Source organism: Callionymus lyra, chromosome 15 (assembly GCF_982586985.1).
Source record: "Callionymus lyra chromosome 15, fCalLyr1.hap1.1, whole genome shotgun sequence".
NCBI classification, from domain to species: Eukaryota; Metazoa; Chordata; class Actinopteri; order Syngnathiformes; family Callionymidae; genus Callionymus; species Callionymus lyra.
The window spans coordinates 25,374,475-25,398,118 of record NC_141832.1 but is presented as its reverse complement, the minus strand read 5'-3'; the positions used below and the strand labels follow the sequence as shown (position 1 = coordinate 25,398,118).

The following is a 23,644-nucleotide window of genomic DNA, read 5'->3' as shown; positions in this document are numbered from 1 at the left end:
TAAAAAGTTATAGAAAAGCAGCCCTGAGGTGTAATGGTAGTGGTGAAGTGGGCCAGAGTGGCTCAAACATTCCTCTCATTGTTCAGAGGCCCTGTAAGGCTGTGAGTTCCTACCTCCATGAAAGGAAGAGAATCCAGCAGCTACTGGAGCTATAGTGCACTATCTGTGCTTGAAGTGGGCCGACTTTTAACCCAAAGTGACGTACAAGTGTGCTTGACGGGACCAATTGAAAGGCCTAGAAACAAGGAGGATCAATGATCGTGGTAAAACAGGGAATAGGAGTATAAGGGGACTGATGCCCATCAAAAATCCATATGAGTGGGCTAGGGTCAGGAAAGTGTTGCGTAGTGGAATAAAAATCTTTGCGTCTGTGTGGTTGAGTGGCAGCAAGGCAGTTGTGGACTAAGTACAGGGTTGGTGGCGGTGAGGGTGTCTGGCAAGGAATCAGGCGAGCTATAGGGTTACATGCTTGGGGATACAGTGAGTGAACCACCAGTTTAGGTATGGCTCTATTTATTTTTCAGGATTATATCCATAGATGTATGATTTTAACTCCAAGAAAGAGCGTTTGAGAGTGAATGTCAGCTTGCTAGAGATAATTATACTGTGACACACAACTGACGACCCAGTGGCCGATGAGTCAGGGCGTGGTGGTGAAGTTGTGTGTGGGCTCAAAGATCAAGGTTGAAGCTTGACTCAAGGCACATCTTCATTTCAGCAAATAATTTTATCAATAAAATAGTCTGCATCAGCCGTTGCTAGAGATGGCTTTGGATACAAAAAACTTTCCAAACTTTGGTTCATATTTTTTAACAGAAGAATTAATGGATGTAACTGCTGCTTCGAGATTGAAACATTATATTTATTTTAAGCTGTGCTCTCTACTAGCTAGTTATGATACACCTTATTAACATGAAACTCCATTTTTTTATGTATCGCCTCTGCCAAATAAAACTTGGATAATGGCATAATAAAAGATCGTGATCATCTTGTTCCATCACGAAAGTGTTGAGCGCTTCATGATTCACTTGTACGTACCCTTGACTGCTGCTGCTCATGTTCCTTGCTTTGCTCAGAACTTTAACACTAACTAATCACCTAAACTGACTACATCACTTTTGTCAATTCTAGTTATTCAATTCGCCTATCAATCATTTATGAACCAGGATATTAACTTTTGATAAATGTTTTATGTAACACTTGCGACCGCTGACTCAGTATTCAGCAACATGCTAACAGCAACATTAACATTTAGACATTTAGAAACAAATAAAGAAATCACACAAAATATGATGGAGGAAAGTCCAAAGCGGCAATCACGGGTGCCGAGCCAAAACAAATGACAGCACTGAAAGAAGGCAGCTGTTAAATGTATACCTATAGTCTGACCTTGGTCTACAAGTCTTGTTATCACAAGGAAAATAGGTGAAATTTAAAGCAAACATTTACACTGAAGGGGGTAGGGGGGACTAGCAATGTCTGACAATCCCTGGATAAGTTTCCCACTCTACAAAAATGGCTCTAGGTCTTGCTTTGATTGAGAAGGGTTAATGAAGCAGCAGATTACCGGGTGCTTGGCATGCTTGCCTTGTGAAGCAGCCGGAGGTGCGAATTATGTCATATTGCAATGTATTTGTGCTATTCTTAGCTGATGAGAACGCTGATGCTCTGGTCTGCCAGCAGACTATGTTTTGGTATTTGCTTGTGACGACTTCTGCGCCATTTCTGTGCGTCTACGCATAAGGACGGGCATGAAGAGAGAAGATATGTGTTATAACAGCACAAAGTTGAGATCCAGCTGTCTCAACAAAGGCTTTTCCACTTAACTTGTGTAAACGGCAGTCGATTCTCGACTGGTGTTGGAAAGAAAACAGCCAGTTGCCACGTCTACAGTCGGGTTCATCATGTGCACATCCACCACAGGCACACTTTCAGTCCACAAGCTAATGCTAACTAAGCTAATATTCTTAATAGAAATATGATATCAATACTTGTCCAAAAGACTAAACATGAAATTTGTGATTAGGTCCATAGCACTCTTAATTTAAGTTCAATGGGTAAGATATTTTAGGATACTGTCAACCCTTGTCTCAGGTTGACAGATACTTCTCGTGGTTGCCTTTCGACAACTAAAATGGTCGTGAACTTGTCTAGAATACATCTGCTGGCACAAAAGCTGGATAGATACTTACGTCTTCGTCATGTTCCAACATGTTGGCTTAATTATCAAGTTAGTGCCAAAGTATTTTTCATCACGCCATTGCCAACTGTCTTTGTTAAGCCTTTTGGGGGATTCTTCTGCAGCCCCTGCACATTACTTTACTGGGGTGCGTTAGTCACATTTGGCGTTAACATGGCTAATAATTCAAACTTGTTCCTCAAATTATAAAAAAAAAACTGTTAATGCCTTTGCTTTATCTATGCTGAAGTGGCAGATTGAAAATGAATTGCACACAAAAAAAGACTACTTAACAATAGTAAATACAATCAAGTAGAATAAAGAGCTCAACGTAGGACAACCAAACAATAATTTGCAAAATAATACACATAAATGAATACACTTTGAAAATTGTTGTCGAGTCAGGTCTGTCCTTCAGAAGTTTTCATCACATGTGCAGTTGATTATCTCTGGTGGTTCTGTATGCCATTTAGCACAGATTTCCTAACTATTTAAATCTCCCTATGGACTGTGATGCTGTTGATTTCTTCTATTCGTTCGTCATGAAACTCTGACATGAATCCAGCGGAACTCAATGAGCTACTGTTGCTTTGTGTACGTTTTTATGTCACAGTCGACTTCGTAAATTAGATTAAATGTTACCAACTTAACCCTTATGTTGCTTCTGGGTGAAGGTGAACCACCTCTCTGACTTCCAGAAATACATTTGCAGTCGAAATGTCAGACATTTGTTTTTGGGTCTTTGGGTCACCATGACCCAGAGATAACACAAGGGTTAACATTGAGCCAGATTCTATTATCTATCACAACACCTCAAACTGAAAGTTTTGTAATGTACAGCAAAGGATGAGGTCATGAAATTAAAGTGCCTGATTTGAGGAAAATCCAAAATTCGATCAATGTGCTCACTCTGCATTTTGAAGCAGATGAAAATATAAAGAAATCAATTCAGGATCTCAAAAAATTACTTTCTATTGATTAACTTCCAAGCCTCCCATGGGTCAAACGTGTCGTTAGACAAGTTATTGTAAAGCAGCACCATATAAATAAAACATAGGTTGACTGGAGTACAGAGGCCAGGCCAGGAGCAGCAAGGAAATCAGAACAAACATTGGAAGCCATATATAAAAGTCAGCAACGTGGAGAGCCTCCCAAGGTGGACTGTTTGAGGCGCCTGCCTTAACCAAAGTGCCGGCATTACAGGGAATGGCCGATCCCAGCGACATCATCAAGAGAGAGAGAGAAAGAGCGAGAGAGGGATGGAAAAGATGAAACACTGGAGAAAATAACACCAACCGCTGCCAGATGAAAGGATTGAGGCTTTGAGGGCCACAGAAGAAAGGAGGTGAAGAGGAGTCGGCTTTGATGGAACCTCAGACGACCTTAAGCGTCACCTCTGATTATGGCCGTGCGGACTGAGCCAGCCAGGAATCATGTAAACCAAAAAAAAAATAAACTAAACTGAACTTTAAGACACATTTGATGACTAAAGATTTCATTTCTTTAGAGGTTGAAAAGCAAATACACAAAGAGTAAGGCACTCTACTAAGTTGACTAAGTAAATCTATGAAGTAATACAATTTATAACAAATCCCTTTAGAAGGTAAAAAGTTTGTTAGAAAAATGCAATATGTCCCGTCACTCATGACCAGATTGCTGTCCAGAGTAGAGTCCGTTGTTCCCTCAGAAATTAACCTAAATGTTTTTTATTCATAGTCAGGGCTCACCAACCATTTGGGAACTCCAAGCTATTGTAATGGCCCGAAGGGCTACCATCAGTTTGTTACAAACTATTAAAATTACTATATGAATGTATAAATAAATATAAATATATATTAATAAGATTCATGTGAAACTTGTTGTAATGCAATCTAAAATATAATTTAATTGTCTCTGGGTCAAGGTGAACGACCTCAACCACTGCAAATGTATTAATGGAAGGGTCACTTTGACCCAGGGAAAAAACACAAGGGTTAAATGTACCTCTAAAAATGTTTGTAATGGTACAAAATATAGGTAATAATAGTATATAATACATATCTTAATATAGCTTAGTGAAAATTATTTTCACAAGTTAAAACGATTGAATTTGGGCGATAAATGAGTCTTAGATCATAAACAGGTGGTTATAATGTAATGGCAGATGGTGAAGATAGCCTCCCCTGGGCTAAAATAATGTATTGTCCACTCCTTTTAAAACTCTGGCGCAACTCTACAGGCATCTTAAAAGGGAGTGAGACTTGACGGGCCACTTCCGTACAGGCTAATTCTCCATTCTGTCATTCAACAGCTATTTTTATAAGAGGCCACGGGAAGTCTGGAAGTTGACGAGGAACATGCGCATACAGTAAACAGTCGACCCAGCATCGCGAAAACGAAATGAGGGAGGTGCCAACGAAGTCTGTTATTGTTCATTCCTAGTCTGTTGACCAGGGGAATTCCTGGCAGGGTGATTTTTGAGGGTAAAAGACTGAATCACATTGCCAGGGATTTCCAATGGCTGATATGAGAAACTCGGCTACCTTTGAGGGTGTTGCGTTTATGACCCGGATGTATGGCAGAAGGACTTGACTCACATGTGAACAGTGATTGTTGGCCATGTTCACAGTGGTTAAGTTCTGCTACCGCACAGTCACAGGAAGGTCACAGGGGTCAAAAATGCTAGAATGTGAAACAACACTAACTTGATAGGAACTTTTACCTGTTTTTCTGCCGCGTAAACAGAGATAGTGGAGAGAAAACATACCTGTAGTGGAAGCAGGAGCAACTGTTTTTTTTACTTTACAAACATTTGAAGAAATTTAGACCTGAGGGCCTCATTGGGTTCACTCTTTTGTCCCTCAATAGGCACAATTCGACAAGGGGTTTGTTTGTTTTTTATAAAATGTATAAAACATTTAAATGATTAATCATAATAATGAAATAACCTATCTTTATTTTTCGACTTGATTTCAAAGTGATAGTTCACCCAAATTTAAAATGTCATTATTCTCTACTCACCCTCATGTCGACTAAGGGTTGGGATTATTTTCAGGGAGTGATATGTTCCTTCTTAGAGTTAAAGACAGAAATGTAGCGACTGATGCTTAGTTGTCGTCGTCTTCACTTCTTTCAAAATGATGGACTTAAAAACATCCAAATACTTCCTTACTGTTGTCTTCATGTCCCTCATTTACAATGACTATTCAAATAATTTAATTATGTTTTTTGTTTGTTTGTTTATGGTACAACTGCATGTTTCTCATGTTTAATAATAGTTGTTAGTTCATTAAAGTGTTACATTTATTTATTAACATTTAACATTTATCAACATTCATTAATAACCAAACAATTATTTAAATCAATATGATATATAAAATGTATGTATTCTCTTCTATTGTCTAACACTTGACACCAAAACAAAACACATATCTTTGTTAAGTTGTTTTAAATTAAAGTCATTAACTTAAATAAATGATAACTTTAAAAACGTTTATTTTGTAAAACAATTGTGTTAAAAAAAAAAGAGGAATAATGATCTGTTTTTATTACCACTGCATGAGCATAAGCAGTAGAAGCTAGTTAGCTGGCCAATCTCTCCACTGCTTATGAAGAGTGCAGTGCTGCTTTCAAGTGCCATGGTAAATTAGCAAGACAGACATAATAAAATTACATTTTAAAGAGCGTAAACAGTCTCTATGATGTCCCTAATTTTGGTGTTTCAAACACATAACGATTTAAACCAATTCGTTATAAGAATGATTTGCCGTGAATAGTTGGTCGACTAGTTTTCATTAACTTCAACATCCACCACCTGTTGAATTGACTATGTGTCTCCCGCTGTGATGACATGTGTGGCCCTGTTGCCTCCACTTACTGTTGCATTATGGGTAGGTTGGCGTAAGCTTTCTGGGAGCAGGTTTTTTTTACCGTCTGGTAAAAACGGCTGAATTAGCTGAGGTGGCGTCTGCTAAATGTCAAATGTCTCATTAGTTTCAGAGAGCGGCGGGCCTTGTGTGTTTGTCTGTGTTGCCATTTCTGTTTATGTTTCTGCATCGCGGGTCTTTTTTCCATGCGTGTCCCCCTACCGTGACCCCCTGCTGGGTTGGTCTCCTGTGCCTGCTGTGCTGATAATCAGTGTGTGAAGTCTGCTGGCTCAGTTCAGCAGGAACAGGGGACTGGTCTCTTCTCTCTTATACACACATATATTTATATTTTCATGTAACTATATCCGACTGAAATTATCTCCTGTAGAGGAGTTCATGAAGTTATTTTTATGTAATTGTATAAAGACGTAAACATGACCTTTAAGTGAGGAAAAAAAGGATAAAAGAGCTCATTTTACATTGGGGTAAATTAAGTCATGTGCACTGACACTAGAACATTCAAAAACACACCATCACACATCAACTGGATTTTCTATTATATGAAAAAAAAAAAGTGTTTCAATCTAATGTGACAAAAGAAAAATCGTGATTGATCTTGTTCTGTGAAACCAGATGTTCAATAAAGTGAGCTCCATGTCATCACCAATAAACAAAATGATCAGGCTGCAACTGTTTGTGTGTGTGTTTTGTGCTCATGAAATAAAACAAAGAAATGTTTATTCTTTTGATTTTCTTCTGCAGATGGACTCTGAAACTAGTCGGAGCAAATGAACGTCCAACATTTGGAATAATGGGAATTTTAAACTACTAAAAAAGTGAACAGCAATACTCACTCACATTAAAAACACCTAATCGTGGACCCACATTATAGCTATATCAGCACATATTTGATCAATTCAATATGTTGAATAGGTTTTTTTCTTGCACAAATGTTGGTTATCGTCAGGTTTGGCTGCAGCGGGACCCATCAGGATACATAAAAGGCGTCGGCGTTTCTTGAAGTTCTGCACGGGAACTTTCTTCAGAGATCAGAGATTACATAAATCTGTTGCCTTAAATAACTTCAGGTTGATGGATTCGCTCCATTTAAGATCGCCTTGGGAGAGGTCGGAGGTCACTCGAGGTTGTGACTGACATCATTCGCAGCGAGGGAAAAGATTAAAGGTACTTTAGCCTCTATGTTGCATTATGATTTTTAATGCAATCAAATAGTTTGTCCAAAACGAAACATTTTTGACAAAATGTGTTAATGGGCAACTAATATGTTGATTTAAGTGTGTCTTAAATAGATCTTGTACTCTATTTTACTCATCAGTATGTGTCTGTTTGTACAAAACTCTCTTTCAATTAAAATATTTAAATTAGAAAATGTACTTAAACCCCGCCACTGAAATGGTTTCTTTTTTCTGGAGAGGAAATCTTGTTTATCCCAACCACACCCACTCTTATGGTATTGGTCAAACATTGAGGTTTGTCACCATGCAACGTCAATCCCTGTTGTCTCCACCTCCAATGGGCTCGTTGTATAAACAAAGGGGAGCTGATAACAGCTGACTTGAGGAGGGGTGAAGCCATTTTTATATCATAATGTTAGTAAGTATAATGGGCTCCGCTCTAGTAACCTCTCGTAAGACTTCAACATTTGAAACAAGTGAGGAAAGTTGGGTTTTCACATTAGTTGTCTTTTAAGTATTGAGAATTTATGAGTAAAAATCATTTAAATTAAACAATACATTCAATTGATAAATTTGATCATGGTTTAACTAAACAACATATTTCTTCAATAAAAATACTTTTTTATTTACGGGTCAGTGATGTGGGTTGTTCAGTTCTTATTCACTGTTAAAAATGATTCACCGTTCAACTCTTGCGTCTCTTTCTCTTATAGTTTGATAAAATGACAGACCGGCTCTAATTCCATCGACAGGCTACAGCAGGATCTTTGTCGTAAGCAGCTGGTTGTCCTGGCAACAGCACTGACATCATCGAGGAGATGGCTGTTACACTGACGACTTCCTGTTTCTCTCTTTGATCTCGTCTTACAATACTCCCATCATCCGATTAGCACTCCACTGCTTTTCTCACTCATTCTTTCAGTCATGCCACTTTGCGGGAAATTGTTTCTGCCCACACTGACCTGCACGACCTCAAACAAGGTGGAGGTGTCCATGGCAACATAACAGCTAAACAAATAACAGACCTCTGACCCGACCTGCTGATACAAATATGCAAATATAAGACATTTTCTATTTGTCTGCAGGTTAAGTTGTACATTTTAAAATTGTAATATTAAATAAAAAAGCATACAAAATGTTTAATAAGCATTAAACGGTTTTAATCGATGTTGTTTAAGGGGGAACAGAATAATTTATAACAACCTTTTTTTTTTTTTTACAGTTTTGTTCATAAAACAAAGGTATTGTATTTCCTTATTGTATATCCTCTTTATCTATGAGGATAGAGTAATACAAGTTTCACTTTGTATAAATACAATTTTAAAAAGATGAACACTCCAACAGATCATCACATGATCAAAGTCTTTCCACTTTTCTCTGAACATACACAAGCTCTATGGGAAGAAAATCCATGGCTGTTGATCTCCTTAAAAAGGGGAAGGAACTTTCAACTGTTTCTCTCTGAGTAAACACCAAGTGGCACCAAGTGTTCCAAGAGTTTTCAACTGAAGCAGAAGGATTGTGTGTGAATCCTATGAATGAGAATGACCATCTTGATAGGACAGCGACCACGTTGGGGATTTAGTGGTAAAAAAATCAAGTCATATCGTAAAATGTTTGTAAATGTTTACATATATTTTAAACAATTAACACATTTGAAAAATAATTTAAATATTTACATTTTGGTTTAATATTTAAAATGCATATAGTACTTCAAAGTGTTGGAATAATTAAATTTCCTTTATAAATATTCTGTATATTTTTAAATGAACTTCCCCCTATTGAATTTTCTCCAAAGAACAATTTGTTTCACTATATTCTTTCCTTGTTAGGTTATCAAGCAATTGAAACGTTTTATACCTCTTTATTATATTGGCCCAAAAAAAAGTTAATTCACTCATAAGATGTTAAATAAATTACAAAATGTATTTAGTTATCAAGACTCCTGCGTAAACTCAAGAAGGCTTTATGAAGCTGTTTCTCATTATCGAACAGAGGAACTGATCATTTCCAATCGTAGGTTGTGCTGAAAGAAATAAGTCTTGCCTACACATCGGGTTTGTGTGCGTGTTCAAAAAACCCTGTCATCAAAAGGGTCCTTGGGGGGTTTTGGAGGAGCCTCTCATGTTGTAAATCAAGACGAGGCAATTGTCACACAGGTTTGTTGTGGGGCAGCTCTGAAACCAATTGCAAGACAAGTAACCACAAACTCCTTCAATCACGACATCATCTGAGAGTTTACATGCAGCGGTCAACACATCTGATGGAAACGAGTCATGAGAGGGTCATGGAGGCCAAGGTCTTTATTGCAACGTAGAAGTGTGAAAAATTTCAGACTCTTTAAGAAGTCTCATAAATATCAGTAATACAAGACAAATGATTTGATTGAATTGCAAGCTTCATGTCTGTTTCATCCTTACTTAAATGTTTAAAACAATCAAATAGTGGATGAACTTTTTTGTTTTATGACATAATTCAGTGCTACATATCATTGAAAACCATGCCAGTGCTGACATAAACTTTGGTATTTTATATTTTCCAGATAAAACTCATATAGTCATGTAGGGCCATTGAAAATGATAAAGAAAATTAGGCAGGGAGATCATTTTTAAAACATGGGGGGGGGGAAAAGCCATATTTGAATAATATTTAATTAAAACCAAAGGAAAACTACAAACGTTGCTGTCAGTACAGCTCTTGTTCTATTAAGACATAATAAATGACCCATGTCAGCTTAATCAAACAAAATACATGATGTACGCCCGAGTATAAATCCATAAATAACAGAATGCACATAGACGATGGAAAAACAATGGAAAATGCATTTTTACCTCTTAAAACCCAATACTCACTTTTATATATTTAAACTCATTTTCCTTGAGTGTAAAACGTGTTGCAGCGTCATGCTAGCAAGACGTAAATAAAAGCAGAAACTGTACATCATACAGGTAGATGAGGTATCAGAACACCACCAAATCCATTCAGAAAGTCTTCCTCAGGTTGGGAACCCTTATCATGCAATTAAAAAGGACTATGAGCGGAACCTCCTGCATGCACCATTAATCCTCCTGCTTGTCAGCAGTCAGCGCGGCGGCGTGGCGAGCAAAAGTCTCTGCAACCATCAGAGGGAAGACGAGAGTTGCTTCTGCATACACCTGAGTCAAGACAAAACAAAAACATTAATCTGATCACTTGTGAACTTCCCTAAATCGCCCATTATTTAGATCATTCACAATAAAGTTTCTTAGAGATGATGTTTGGAGCCGATAAAGCTGAAAGTTGAGGAAATAGCTCCCCCTATTGGCAAAAGTGCATCGTTCTATTAGCAAAATTAAATTAAACGTCAAGTGTCAAATTTAACGGAAAAAGATTAGGATTATTTAGTAAAATGTTAATGATGTTATTGAAAGCTTTAGCAATTTCTGTGCGTAATGTGAACACATTATCATTATTTGTTAATATGAGTTAAAGAAAACAACTTTATACAGAAAATCTCATGCATAATACAAAAATAAAGACAAAGATATTACGCTACTCTTTTTTTTACCGTTTATAATACATACTTAAAAAATAAGCAAGACAGAAGATAACTAATCCCCACAGTAAAAAACATTTTGTTTTGTTCCGACCAACCTTGGGAAAAGTGACAATTAAGTTTCAGACATCTGAAGAGCAGGAGCCAATGTTCAGACAGTTTATCAAGAATAAAAAGAGCATGAAAATGTGTGCCCAAAATTTTACTTAATCTTAAAATGTTTCTAAAAAGCCTCTGATTTTCCATTAAGAACTATTCCGTTAAATAATGTAACAGACAGTGTGTGATGCATGTCAAGTGTTTTTTTTCGTAATAAATAGAAACAATAAATACAGTTTAAATTCCCTTTTATCATTTTGATCAAACAAAGAGGAATCTTCTGATTCACTTAAATATGATTAACATGTTTAGATGGAGGCGAGGAAAGGATGCTGAATTCCACATTGATTGACAGATTCATATATCTAAATATTTTTGAGCATGCGCTGTTTTTTTGTAAAAGATCCATGAAATTCATAGAACATGAGGCCTCACATGTCCCAAGTTTATCAACAAGGTTGAATAATTTAATTATAGGTTGGAAAACATATAATTATCTATTCCAGAGTTTGATATGCTCAACTGTACTCGGTACCTTGACAGGTTTGGCATCTCCTCTGATCTTGCCCCAGGACACGGCCTCGTCAGGACTCGCTCCAGAGTCGGAACCGTCGAACTCCTGACCAGTGTTCACGTACACGGCAAAGTCCGAACCGTTTCTCTGGAAGACAATGCTGTTGTATGAAAGTTGAAGCATTTTTTGAAGAAGGAAAAAAGTGTGGTTACCATTAGATTGGCGTTGTTGATGTGGTGTTTGACCAAACCGCCACCCAGGATTATAACTCCAGTTCTTTTAGCATACATTGCTTTCCTATTAATCCCCCGAATGTCTGAACACAAAAGTCACAGATATGTTTGACAAAAACCACTCACAGATGCACTTTGTACCTTCCACTATATCCAGAACCAAACCCGGGTTCCTGACGGAGTGGAAGAAAATCATGTCGCCCAGTGACCCGTCAGTCAGAGCCGGACTAAACACTGGAATGTTGTTCTGAAAAAAAACAGCATTAAATATAAATTAAACATCTTGCATCTACTCATGATATTGACTCACCTTGTAGGCCCAGTAATAGACTGACTCAGGATTATTGATTTCTTTTCCGAGACGATGAATCATCTTAGAAGGAGTCCAGAGAGTTCCCTGAAGACCACCAAGATATTGTATGTAGTATGAATGATGAGGAGCATTATGACCACTATACCTCCCCCTTCTGCTCCAGCAGCATCTGATCCAGGATGGGCATCATCCAGTCTTCAAACTTACAGTAGTTGTCATTGGGAACAAGCAGATTCCCGATCCTGCATTAGGAGAAAATAGTAATAGTTCAGGTTTTTAACTTTAATCAAATGCAATTTGACATCATTAGAAACATTTGAATCAACAAGATTAACTTCTTTTTTTAATATTTAATCTGGCACTAGCTTCGGAGGAGCACGACCTGATGGGTTGAACCCTATGTACTCCTCATTGCAGAAATATCCATAGATGGGATTTTTTCTTCCTGCATTCTCTGAAATATTTGGTAATTTTATCAACAGGTTCCATGACTCCTGGAAATTGTCAAATAAAATTCAAATTTAAAAGGTTCGTTAATTTCCAACACGCCAATCTGCAAATCTTAATTTCCCTTATTCCCCACAAGAGGTACATTCTCAGTTAGATTTAGAGGTACCAAGTTATGGAGCAATTTCTCACGTTACACAAAAGGTTGTTCTTTCTACTGAAGTGTTTGGAAAAGCCTAATGGAGGATTTAACTGCTGCTTTGAAGTGTACCATCTATGCAAGCATTGGTTTTGCTTTTTGTTCCAAACATTTTTTTTATTGCTCATTAGATAGTCATTTTTTTATGTTTTTGCATGTAGTTTTTCCCTTTTCTCATTACTTTACATTTACTATTATTTAAAATATTATTGGCTAAAGCTCTAATATTAATATAAGGTTTTTGCCTCAACCCTGCATCGTTTAAAGATTTATTATGTTTATTGTTGTAAAACCTCCTTGTTTAAATTGTGTAAAATAGTCTAAAGTCTAAATTATGACCACATGATCGTTTTATACGGCATGTTATTCGACCATTTCAGTCAGTTTAGGAAATATGTGCAGGAATTATAGGCTTGTTTTTAGAATAATAAACAAAATTATCCACGTCTGATCTCTGAGTCACAGACATTCTTTTTTTTTAAGCCAAATCATTCATGCAGGATGTCAGTCGGTTAAAAAACGAAGTGAATCCGGGAATTTCAAAACATAATGCTATGTGCAATGCAATGGCAGAATTGTGAGACAGAATCACCCGTATGGGTTTTTCACCTGTTGATGCCCCTCTGACGTAAATCCTTGCCAGAGATATTGAAGTCTCCCAGGTAAGTCGGGGCCAGACACTTGATGAAATCCTCTTCTATACCTCCGGCTGAGGTCACAATCACATCCACCTTAAATACAGAAAGTAAATCTTCTTGATCTCAGGTTGCTACACACTACTTGATACCAGAAATAAATTAAGCAACATTCACACCAGCCAATCAAAAATAAACCTGACTGAACTGGGATGCCTCAAAGCAACAGGACAGGAACAATCTTACCTGAAATAAAGTCTCATGTTCCTGATTGTTTGAGTTTAGGAACATCTGCTAACAGAGCAGTTACAATGCCACAAGCTAACGAGTCACCTTTACGAATAGATGTGTAGAAAAAGATCGATTACCAAAAAAGCTTCCTGTAGTTACCATTTTATGTTCGACCAAGTAGCGAATGGACTCCCTGACTCCAGAACTGATGAGATTTGAGGTGTAACCTAGGAAAATGGTGCAGCCCGTTTTCTTGGCTCCTTCTCCGTCATGTTTCTCATCTTCTGCCTCAAGTGGCTCAAGTCGCTTCTCAATCTGAAGACGTCAAACAGATGTAGATATGAATTCTGCAGGGCCGAGGAAGTTGAGGTTGATCAGAAAATGCACCATTTGGTTGATCTGTTGAATGGCCATCCCGAAACTGCTCGACTGGAACCCTGTGGTGAGATACGACTTCAGAACTTCCTGAAGGTCCACGCCCTTGTTAAAATCATAGCCCTTGATTGTCAGCAAGTTCTCCGGGATGTCACAACTTGTCTTGAGGACAGCTTCTTTAGCTGCTGAAAGGATGTTTTCGGCCATCACTGGACAAGAGCAAAACATTAGCTTAAGAAGGTGACCAAATGCTTGCATTTTGGAAACAAATCTGGAGACAGTGCAAAATTAGGAATGCTACTTCTGCTACATTAAGCCAAGACATTTTTACAGTAGTTTTGTCTTAAAACAGCAATCCTTCAGATCCAAGCTTTAAAATTAATATTACAAGACAAAGCTTTTATATGCTAAGATTTAGTCTTTTCATTTAAAGGTTGTTTTTCAATCAAATGTTTATACAGTTAGGCTTAAAGAAATATCATAATTTTAAAATACATCAAGTGGTTTGAGAAGAAAAATTGTGAAAGCCCTACAATTCAAATCAGAATGCCTTGAGCAGAAAACAGGTTTTTGCAGATCATTTTGTAGCCGTTTCAACTCTACCTTTGTTCTTCAAAGAGTAGTTTCACGGGTTAAATGTAAAGTTTTTTGTTTTTATTTAATTCTGCTGCAGAATTGTTAGTGAGGTCCAAAATTTAAATTCCGTTTTAAATAGTCAAAATCTATCTCTAGCTGTATGTTTGTGATTCTAGGATTCTTCCTCGCCACTTACAAACTCCCACAAGGAAAATGTCACTCGTATCATGATCTGACATGTTTGAATAACTATTCCCGCTGCATTTACATTAAAGTCAAATAACAGCATTTAAGAGTTCACCGAGAAATGTAAATACATAAAAATAACCGTTTTTAATCGACTCCCTTTACAACATTGTTATTGTTTTCACAAGTCCGACAGCATCCAAACACTGCACACGTGAAGAACGACATATAAATCCAGCAACAATGCACGTATCTATTCAGTATCGAGAGCTTTACGATCACGAATAAATAACTTTAAATACATTACTTATAATTGAAGAACTTAAATAGGCAGGTGGAACTCTAAAGGAGGTTATTGGTGTAGCAATGAGGAGCTAACGTTCTTTAAAGTCACTTAAACGCATGCGCACTTCAAGCTATGTCAGAAATAAAATATATCGAACACCCACCTTTTCGAGGACGACACCCGAAAAGGATGAGAAGTTTTCCTGGGCTGCCGAACACGAAACTAGAGGTGGTCTAGCGAGTTGTGTCATCTTATGAGCGCCGCATGAACGCAGCGCACACTAGCACTACGGGACTAACGAAGGGACAAAAAGAACTCTTCGCATTTCACAAAAATTGAAGCGTTAGAGATATTTGTTGATAAACAATGACGATTTTCGACTGATATATAATATTTCAAATATTTAAACTATTTATTTTTACCATCGAATAATATGGCATGCAATGTTAATTTGGAATGCGGTTTGATTCGTGAATAAGATAACATCGCACCATATAGTTGTCATGTTTTGTTTAAATAATGCCAATTAAATGTTATATTAAAAAAAAAAAATTCAAAATAATGATATAATTATGTTGTTTGAAGTTGACTTGTCATTTGACAATTTCACTGCTGCAAGAAGATTTTTGATGTGGTTGACCTTTCCATCTAAAATGACCTTTTGACATCACATGGCTCTTCATGGGCTACCAGCAGAGAGTAGAACAGAAACGACAACACCACCACCCCTTCATGAGTGAGCTGGAGCGCGAAACTATCTCCTGACAACTGTTGTACGAGAAGCTCTGGACCGAAGATCATGTCGGAAAAAATGAGCAGCAGTAAAACAAGTCATGTGCAGAGAGTTGTCGACCAGCTGCGACTGGAGGCGGACATGCAGAGGATCACGGTAATATCATTTTATTATCTTGGTCATCACTGGTTTCTTTCTTCAATCCTGCGGTTGACACCTCCATCTAGATCTCAATCACGGCCTCTGACCTGGTCCAGTACTGTCAGCAGCACAGGCGCAGTGATCCACTCGTCCGTGGCATTGCAGTTTCAGAAAACCCCTTTAAGGAGAAGAAGACCTGTGTGCTGCTGTGATCCCCTCTGCTTGACTGAAGGAACTTCACAAGGTGTTCTAGATGTGTCCAACATCATATGCGAAGATCTAGCCAAAATGTGGTCATTTGACGATCCTTTCCTGGTCCATGTGTAGATGCAAATTCATCGAATTGAATTATTCTTCACATTTAAATTTTTAATTATACTATTGTTCAACTTCAGTATTTAAGTCTTTTTTGTTTTTATGTTCCGACTGTTCCATTCATGTCATCCCCTTGACTTAAAAATATGTATTGTATATTTTATTAATGACTTGAAAAAACTTTTATATAACTAACTTATAAATTATATATATATATATATATATTCATTATCATAATGTATACATTTATTGGCATGATGTATGTTCTAATGAATTTCGAGTTAGAATGGTAAACTGCTTAATACAAATATTATTACTTTTTTCCCTCTGTTCTTCCTTTAAAAAGTAAAATACATGAAAGTAAATGAAAGCATGTGATTTCTTTTTTGAAATGTAATTTTGAAGTTTACTGTTATCTTTTTAGGGTGGCTCACGAAGTCGACATTATTGTAGCTTTTAAGTGGGCAAATAAACAGTTTATTATGAACTGCAACTCATTTTAGGTTGTTCTTTTTCTCCCACCTTTTCACACATCAACTCTGCCAAAAGTTCACCTAAAATTCACATGTACAGCTTAAATGAAGGCATATCATTGGTTTAGTTAGGGAAGTTTGCAATATTCATGAACAGGTTTTCTTGTGAACCTCCACACAATATTATATGTCTGTAGAGTAGGCGATTTAATTTGAACATCTACAGACAGGAAGAAGATACGGTTGTTAAATTTAGCTCAGGGGTAATTCTTGTTCAAGACAGAACTTGCTTTACAGAGAATCTTTAAATCACTGCTTTAAAAAAAAAATCATGACACAACAACTTTACATACTTTAGTCTTTAAAACACACCCAACACTTTGCAAAAGGTGTATGAACAGGACAGGCTCTTTATTTAACTCTCAGAGGTCCGACGATATTTCAGTCAACACAGTTAAAAAGACAGTTAAAATAATCAGTTTAATGTTAAATACATAACGATACTAGAAGGGGTTGGCATGTGACCATGTTTGAGTTATTATCGCAGCCTTTCCTGTCACGAGTCGTTTTACATTAATGTGAAAAAAAAAACAGTCAGTCGTTATGTGCTGTGAGGCTCGCTTACAGGTTTAAAATGTATAATATCAGCAAATTGATCCACGTGCCCACAAGATAAACATTAAACTTGTACATTTTTATACTTTAATTTCTGGGTTTCCAGACTTCCACACATGTTTCCCCCGACGCTACAGCGAGCACACCAGCCTCGACACTCAGCTGACGGTTGATCAAAGAGAGAAGCAGACAAAGTTGATGTTAGAAATACAACATGCTGAATTATCATACAAAGTATCATGCATATTTATTTAATTTGATTTGTAAAAAAATACAAAAAATAGCAGTGAATCCTGATTATTAGTGTTATTATTGATTTATTTGTGCATCTTGCAGCTAGTCATTGCATTTTATTTATATATATATATATATATATATGTATATATCACTGTTCAAAAGTTTGGGATCACTTAGACATGTCCTTATATCTGAAGGAAAAATCGCAGTTAAATTAGATTAATTGCAAATACACTCTATACATTGTTAATGAGGACTTTCATGTGAAACTCGTCAATTTTTCCATGTTCTTAGAAGTGAAGACTATTCCATGCGACAATCAGCCAAGAAAGTATAGACGGTGTGTACTATTCCCTTCAGAGAGCAGCACAAACAGGTTCTGACAAGAGGAGAAAAAGAAGTGGGAGGCCCCGATGCACAACTGAGCAAGAAGAAAAGTTCATTAGAGTCTCTAATTTGCGAAATAGGCGCCTCACAGGTTTTCTATTGGCAGCTTCATTAAATACCCGCAAAACGCCAATCTCAACATCTACAGTGAAAAGTTGACTAAAAAACAGTTGGCCTTCTATGCAGAGTGGCAAAGAAAAAGACTTATCTGATACTGGCCAATAAAAGGCAAATGAGTCAGTAGACTCCATAGAGCACAGAGAGAGAGGAAGACCATTCCAAAGCTGACGAGCAACAGCCTGGAAGGAATTCTCTCCTCTGGTCCTGAACCGTGTGCGAGGAACCATCAGTAGATTCTGATCCACAGACCTCAGAGCCCGAGCTGGGGTGTAAGGCTGGATCAGATCAGTGATGGAAGGAGGAGCCTGACCATGAATAGCTCTGAAAGTAAGAACCAGAATTTTAAAGTTGATCCCGAAAGAAACTGGAAGCCAGTGAAGAGATTTAAGGATCGGGGAAATGCGAGTTATTTTACTAGAGTGGGTCAGAATTCTCGCTGCAGAGTTCTGAATCAACTGCAGACGAGACAGCTCCTTCTTGTTAAGACATGAAAAAAAGTGAAAAGATGCTGGACCAGTGCCTGACACCATATGTCAAGCAGGGTGGAGCTCATGTGATGGACTGGGGATGCTTTGGTGCAGGTAAAGTTGGAGATTTGTACAAGGTTAAGGGGATGTTGAACAAGGAAGGCTGTCACTAGGAATTGAAACTCTTATAGGGATAGTTTATCCAAAAATAGATTTCACTGGAAGCGCTCGCAATATTTACCCAGAGAGTTTCTATCTGTGTAGCATATTAGCCATCAAGCTTCTGCTACAAACGATTATAAAATATAAAATGTTTAATTTTTAGTGAACGTTTTAATTCCAACCCTTACTCAGCATGAGGTTGAGTAAAAAAGTGAAAGAAATGCTCACTTACGCCACTTATTGCACTTTTATGTTGTAATGTGCATAATGTCTTCGGAGGCGCTGAAGGAATGTGAACCTGAAAAAGAATTGTATTATCTTTGTAAATTAATTGTGATAGAAAAATCGGCAGATCTTTACCTTCACAGTGCAATCAAATGAACAGGTAAACAGGCACCCAGGGGTCCTGTGGATGCCCGTTACCATGGCGGTGTGCCCCACCCTAAAGCGGGACAAGGATTTTAACTTGTTGCTCTTGATGGAGAAGGAATGGATGGTTCCATGACTGTCTCCTCCCCAGACCTCACCATCTGCGTAGCTCAGGCAGCGAAGATAAGATCTCATCTGAAAGACATGGATGCTTCTTATACATCTCTCCTTTTGGTAGCTGCTTATGTTGACCAACCTGACATTTGCTCAGGACAGCGTCTGTTCTGCTGTCATAGACAGTGAGAGCGCCATCTTTACTTCCACAGATGATGAAGTTGTCATCAGCGGTCAGACACATGACGTTACTTCGAGGAAGCCTAAGACTTTTCACCAAAGGTTCAGCCGCTGTTGAGGTAAGAGTCACAGTGAAGCCAGGGAAATGATACATTCGCATGCACACTGACCTCTGATGTCATACATGTTGACCCTCTTATCTACAGTGCCCGCAAGCAAGAAGTCTCTGTGATAGGTCAGGCAGAAGACAGCAGCTCCGGTCCTGATGAGACCTCTTTCAGCCCCACAAGCTTGAAGGTCCCATTGTCTTATTGTGGCATCAAAGCTCCCGGACGCCAGTGAGGAGCCCTGAGAGGCCAAGCACCAGACCCAGCCCTGGTGACTGCTAAAGTGTCCCTCACCTCGCATCGTGTGAAGCAGAGGGTTGCTCAAGTCCCTCCGCAGATCCCACAGTTTAACCTCCCAGTCTCTGGAACCCGTGGCACAAATTGCCCCCTCACCTCCCACAAGGAGGACAGAGTTTATCGGTGCGATGTGTTCAGAATGTAGCGTGAGGTGCTCAAGCTCGGGACTCAGGCTGATACTTTGTGGCAGTCGCTCTACGTCTATATAATTGGGGACTTCCTCAACAGCTGAAAAGTCATCTTGACGATTAACTTCTTGTTGCTCATCGTTCATCGCCTGATTGTTCATCACAGCATCAGCCCGAGCTCCTGGATCGACATCCAATCTCTCCTCCCACTCTTGCAAACCAGCCATCTGATCATCCTCAACTACAGGCAATGCATCTCCATTCTCAGCCTCGAAAGCTATCTCCATTTCTTCATCCCCCAGTCCAAACTCTTGAAAAGCCTGGTTTGCATTACCTGGATTTTGTACAGGAGCCACCTGCTGCTGGTGCGCTCCTCTAGGTTCCCCATCATTGTGGATTTTTTGTTTGTCAAGGTGCTCACGGAAGAATGACCAGCAGGCGATCAACTGTTCCATCTCCAAGCAAGTCTTTTGCCAGTCGATGTCTTCTCTCATATCCACTGGGAAACGTGCTTTGGGACCGACCAACCTACGCGCTCGAAGCTGGAGGGCCGTATTGTCCTTGCAAACATCACTTAAGGTACGACAGACCTGGAGATAGAAGGAAGTTGTCAAGAGGGATCAATAAAGTTTATCCATATATCAATCTATCTTACTAACGATTAGTGTCAGAAGTGTTGTAGACTATCAAGATAGACACTTTTAAGGCAAACCTTTGGGAGCACATTAATAATGCAGCGAGCAGGAAGATAAGATGTGATGTGTGTGACAAGTTCCCATGGCAAGGAAAGTAAGCCGATGACCTCAGCTGACGATTCGTGGTCATTGAGATGAAGGCTGAAAGAAACATAAGGATGAATTGCTTATTAAATACTGCTTTTAGTAGTATTGAATAAGTATCATGATCCATATTAAGGTTACCTCTGTAAGCTAAGTCCAGGCTCTTCTCTCCTCAAATGTCGAGAAGATGTTTCTTCAAGTGTGTCATCCTCGTCTAGCGGTGTTTGTTTCTGATTCCTTATGTCTTCAGACATCACAGACTATATCGCAGTTATAAAAACGACTACACCCCTCGATCTCCTTTGCTTGATATGATAAATGAATGGGTGCTTTCCCTTTTCTTCTTTAATGCGTTTTGGAAAAACCTCAAGGTGGCAGAGCTACACTATTGTTAGTTACATTCATATAACTACTAGCTAAAGCTGTTAGCACCATTCAGCTCATCGAATATTTTACAAACGAGATTAAAAAAATAAGCACATCTCAGACAGGTTATATTTTGATTAAGTTAATCGTCTATATTAGAGTATTTATCACTAAACACATATTGTTATCTGATTTACGAGACTCGGTGTCCTTCTTCTTCTTGTTGTTGTCATTATTTCTGGTGACTCAACAGCAACCAGTACCCACAGCGCTACCTACTGTACAGATGACAGAAAAATCCGTTCAATTCCCTCCTCAAACTTGAAATAAAAAACTAAATAAATTATAAACGATACGTAATTAATGGATGCAATAATGTGAACTAATAAATGCTGATAAATGAAACCTTTTATATAGTTGACACGCTCACTTGGCTTTTATCTTTAAAGAAATGTTGCATTTTACAATGACTCGATTCATATTGTGATGTAACTCGTCAGTTGGGGTCGTATGTGCTTTAAAATAGCATTAGCTAAAGTGTTTCGGTGACAAACTGCTTATGTGGATCTTAAAAGTGGTTGACATCCCGATCACTTTCAAGAGGGGCCTTTTTGACAACGTTATTTTTTACTACAATAACATGCAATTTGTTAAATACAACTCTTAGAGTAGCAGCTACATACATGCTGGTGTTGCTTTTTTATTACAAATTTGACTTTGTATTATTATTGTTGTTAGATCTTTATAAAACCAGCGAGTTCTCAACATAACATGTGACATGCTGTCAGTCAAATTTGCAATTTGAACCACATTCATGAAAAAAGTAAATGCGATTTAATTTTAAAATGTGTTTTATACACATTAAGTGTTCCATTCTGACAGCTCTCAGATCAATTACACACAGCACTGTTTGCTATTTTTTAAATGGGAAATTGCTGAGCTAATATGTTATCTTATTTTCCAACCACTTATATAATTAAAATTGTATCACTGCTGGAGTTCTACTTCATTTGGTGCTCCGCCCTCCAATCTCTTTGCTATTAGTTTATCCTGTCCAACCATGTCTATGTTGACCGGAGGTTGTTCCTTCCGTTGTCAGTCAGACCGGACAGACGCAACATTGCACCTTTATGCGCGGGTTTTCTTGCCGTTCTGAGACCAAATGAGCTGGTCGATCATCTGGAGAGGTGCGTGGCGGTTGGATCTCACGTAAGACGAGCAGGTCAAGACACACTCGCACAAACCAGTGGCAGTAATCTCACTCCCTACTTCAGCCCCCTTATGATGGCCCATTTCGGGTGCTCAAGACAGGTTCTAAATGTTTTGTGCTGACATGGGTGGGCGTAGAGAATTGTTGTCTTAAGACTGACTCAAACCAGCCTGTTTTGTGGCAGGGTATGAAGTTGTGCCAGCTCGGGTTCCCCCTCATGGACGTTCCTCTTCCAAGGATCCAGGATTACGTACTGGAGCAGAGCCCGTCTTGTACTGTGTTCCTCCTGCAAATGCTCCCGCCGCGGGTATGGACGAGGGGAGATAAAGCGGGTTCGACAGGTTAATAAAGCTTAAGGAATACACCGACCTCAAGTTGTGAATGTTCTGAAAATATATTTTAAAAAAAGAAAGCAACTTGAAGAATGTTCATTTTCACTGGTTCCCTTAAGTTTCCCTCTGGGTGTTCAGTGGGAGCTGTGTAGCGGGTACATGGGGGTGTGTTCTCTCACCCAGTGGGCTATGGGTAGTCACCCACCAAATGTTATAAATGTTTGTGCTGTGTGTGACATGTGCCATCTTGTCCAGAAACTTGTTAATAAACAGTTGACTCTACTCGCGTCTCGTCCTCCCACAAGACATAAATTAAGCTCTGAGGCGAACCAAACTAAACATAAAGAGGCAAGGTAAATAAAGACAATGTAAATAAAGAGGCGAGTCAGGGCATATTTTATGAACATCCCTGGAAAAAGAACCAAATCGTTAACAAATAAAATATATACCACTCATTTAGGTCATTTACGAGTCAGAATAAATTCCAGCGTGAAAAGCAGTGAAAAAACAGGCAGGACCGACACCAGCACCAGGTCAGCTGACCTCATGATACAGAGGATCAGACTGATCAATCAAGTCGTCAACCAATTGGCAAAATAACAATTTGGTTGACATGCACAGCAGCCACTCTGAGCTCTATTTTCTTGTACCATAGTTTAATATGTCACACGATCTGGCCAGGCAGACATGGGTAACCTAATAGGGTTTGACGGGGAACCGTAACAACCTTTCAGCTTTATGTATTTTAATTCAAGTGTTGTCATGACATCATACATGTTGTAAAGCACTCATGGTCAATTTGCTTACGTGTAGAAAGTCTACCAGATATTAGCACCTCACATATCCATAGCAAAAAAATACTTTCAACCAAATTTACATAGAATAATGTATCATATCTGTATCGACAGTATAACCATAGCTAGTGCCCACCCTATGGTTTTAAATACCACCCTTGTGACCTCACAGACGGCAAATGACTCACAGCCAAGTTTTATTTGCTCTTTTTTCCTCTTAAGGGTCTGTTGAGCTTTTTTTAAAAAATGTAAACCGAGTCATTCTGATTGAAAATGCATGAACCTGTAAGTTACGTCTTTGTACAATCAAATCAAAATCAGGTTTTTAGTGGGCGGGGCTTAAGCACATTTTCAAATAATAATAATCTCTATTTATATAGCACCTTTCTAGACCAGGGTCACAAAGCTCTTTGACAGCCTGGACTGGTTGGATCCAAAACCTGCACCATTACGGCCTTTTCTGGAAGAG

General features: G+C 38.4%; 3 protein-coding genes across 4 annotated transcripts; 1 reads left to right on the top strand and 2 right to left on the bottom strand.

The window, feature by feature from the left end:
- Nucleotides 1-9,508: 9,508 nt before the first annotated feature.
- On the bottom strand, nt 9,509-15,134 carry dhps (deoxyhypusine synthase). Its single transcript, XM_087808823.1, has 10 exons — nt 15,013-15,134; nt 13,814-14,010; nt 13,586-13,741; nt 13,170-13,291; nt 12,060-12,156; nt 11,912-11,998; nt 11,743-11,848; nt 11,581-11,684; nt 11,390-11,515; nt 9,509-10,375 (listed from the first exon to the last, which is right to left on the bottom strand). The coding sequence occupies exons 2-10, from the start codon at nt 14,006-14,008 to the stop codon at nt 10,280-10,282; spliced, it is 1,089 nt and encodes a 362-aa protein (XP_087664949.1). The 5' UTR covers nt 14,009-14,010; nt 15,013-15,134; the 3' UTR covers nt 9,509-10,279.
- Nucleotides 15,135-15,603: 469 nt separating this feature from the next.
- Nucleotides 15,604-15,935, top strand: LOC148065577 (guanine nucleotide-binding protein G(I)/G(S)/G(O) subunit gamma-12-like). The gene is made up of 2 exons (XM_087809458.1): nt 15,604-15,738; nt 15,810-15,935. Exons 1-2 carry the CDS (start codon nt 15,649-15,651, stop codon nt 15,933-15,935), a joined length of 216 nt encoding a protein of 71 aa, XP_087665584.1. The 5' UTR covers nt 15,604-15,648.
- A 915-nt stretch (nt 15,936-16,850) lies between these two features.
- Nucleotides 16,851-21,064, bottom strand: fbxw9 (F-box and WD repeat domain containing 9). 2 transcript variants are annotated; one of them, XM_087810019.1, is made up of 7 exons: nt 20,615-21,064; nt 20,407-20,530; nt 19,333-20,284; nt 19,125-19,273; nt 18,860-19,063; nt 18,732-18,797; nt 16,851-17,288 (listed from the first exon to the last, which is right to left on the bottom strand). In XM_087810019.1, exons 1-7 carry the CDS (start codon nt 20,725-20,727, stop codon nt 17,214-17,216), a joined length of 1,683 nt encoding a protein of 560 aa, XP_087666145.1. In that variant the 5' UTR covers nt 20,728-21,064; the 3' UTR covers nt 16,851-17,213. The 2 variants fall into 2 exon arrangements, 1 of the variants encoding a protein (XP_087666145.1); XR_015713448.1 differs by lacking the exon at nt 16,851-17,288 and having other exon boundaries at nt 18,726-18,797; nt 18,860-18,941; nt 19,027-19,063.
- Nucleotides 21,065-23,644: the final 2,580 nt, after the last annotated feature.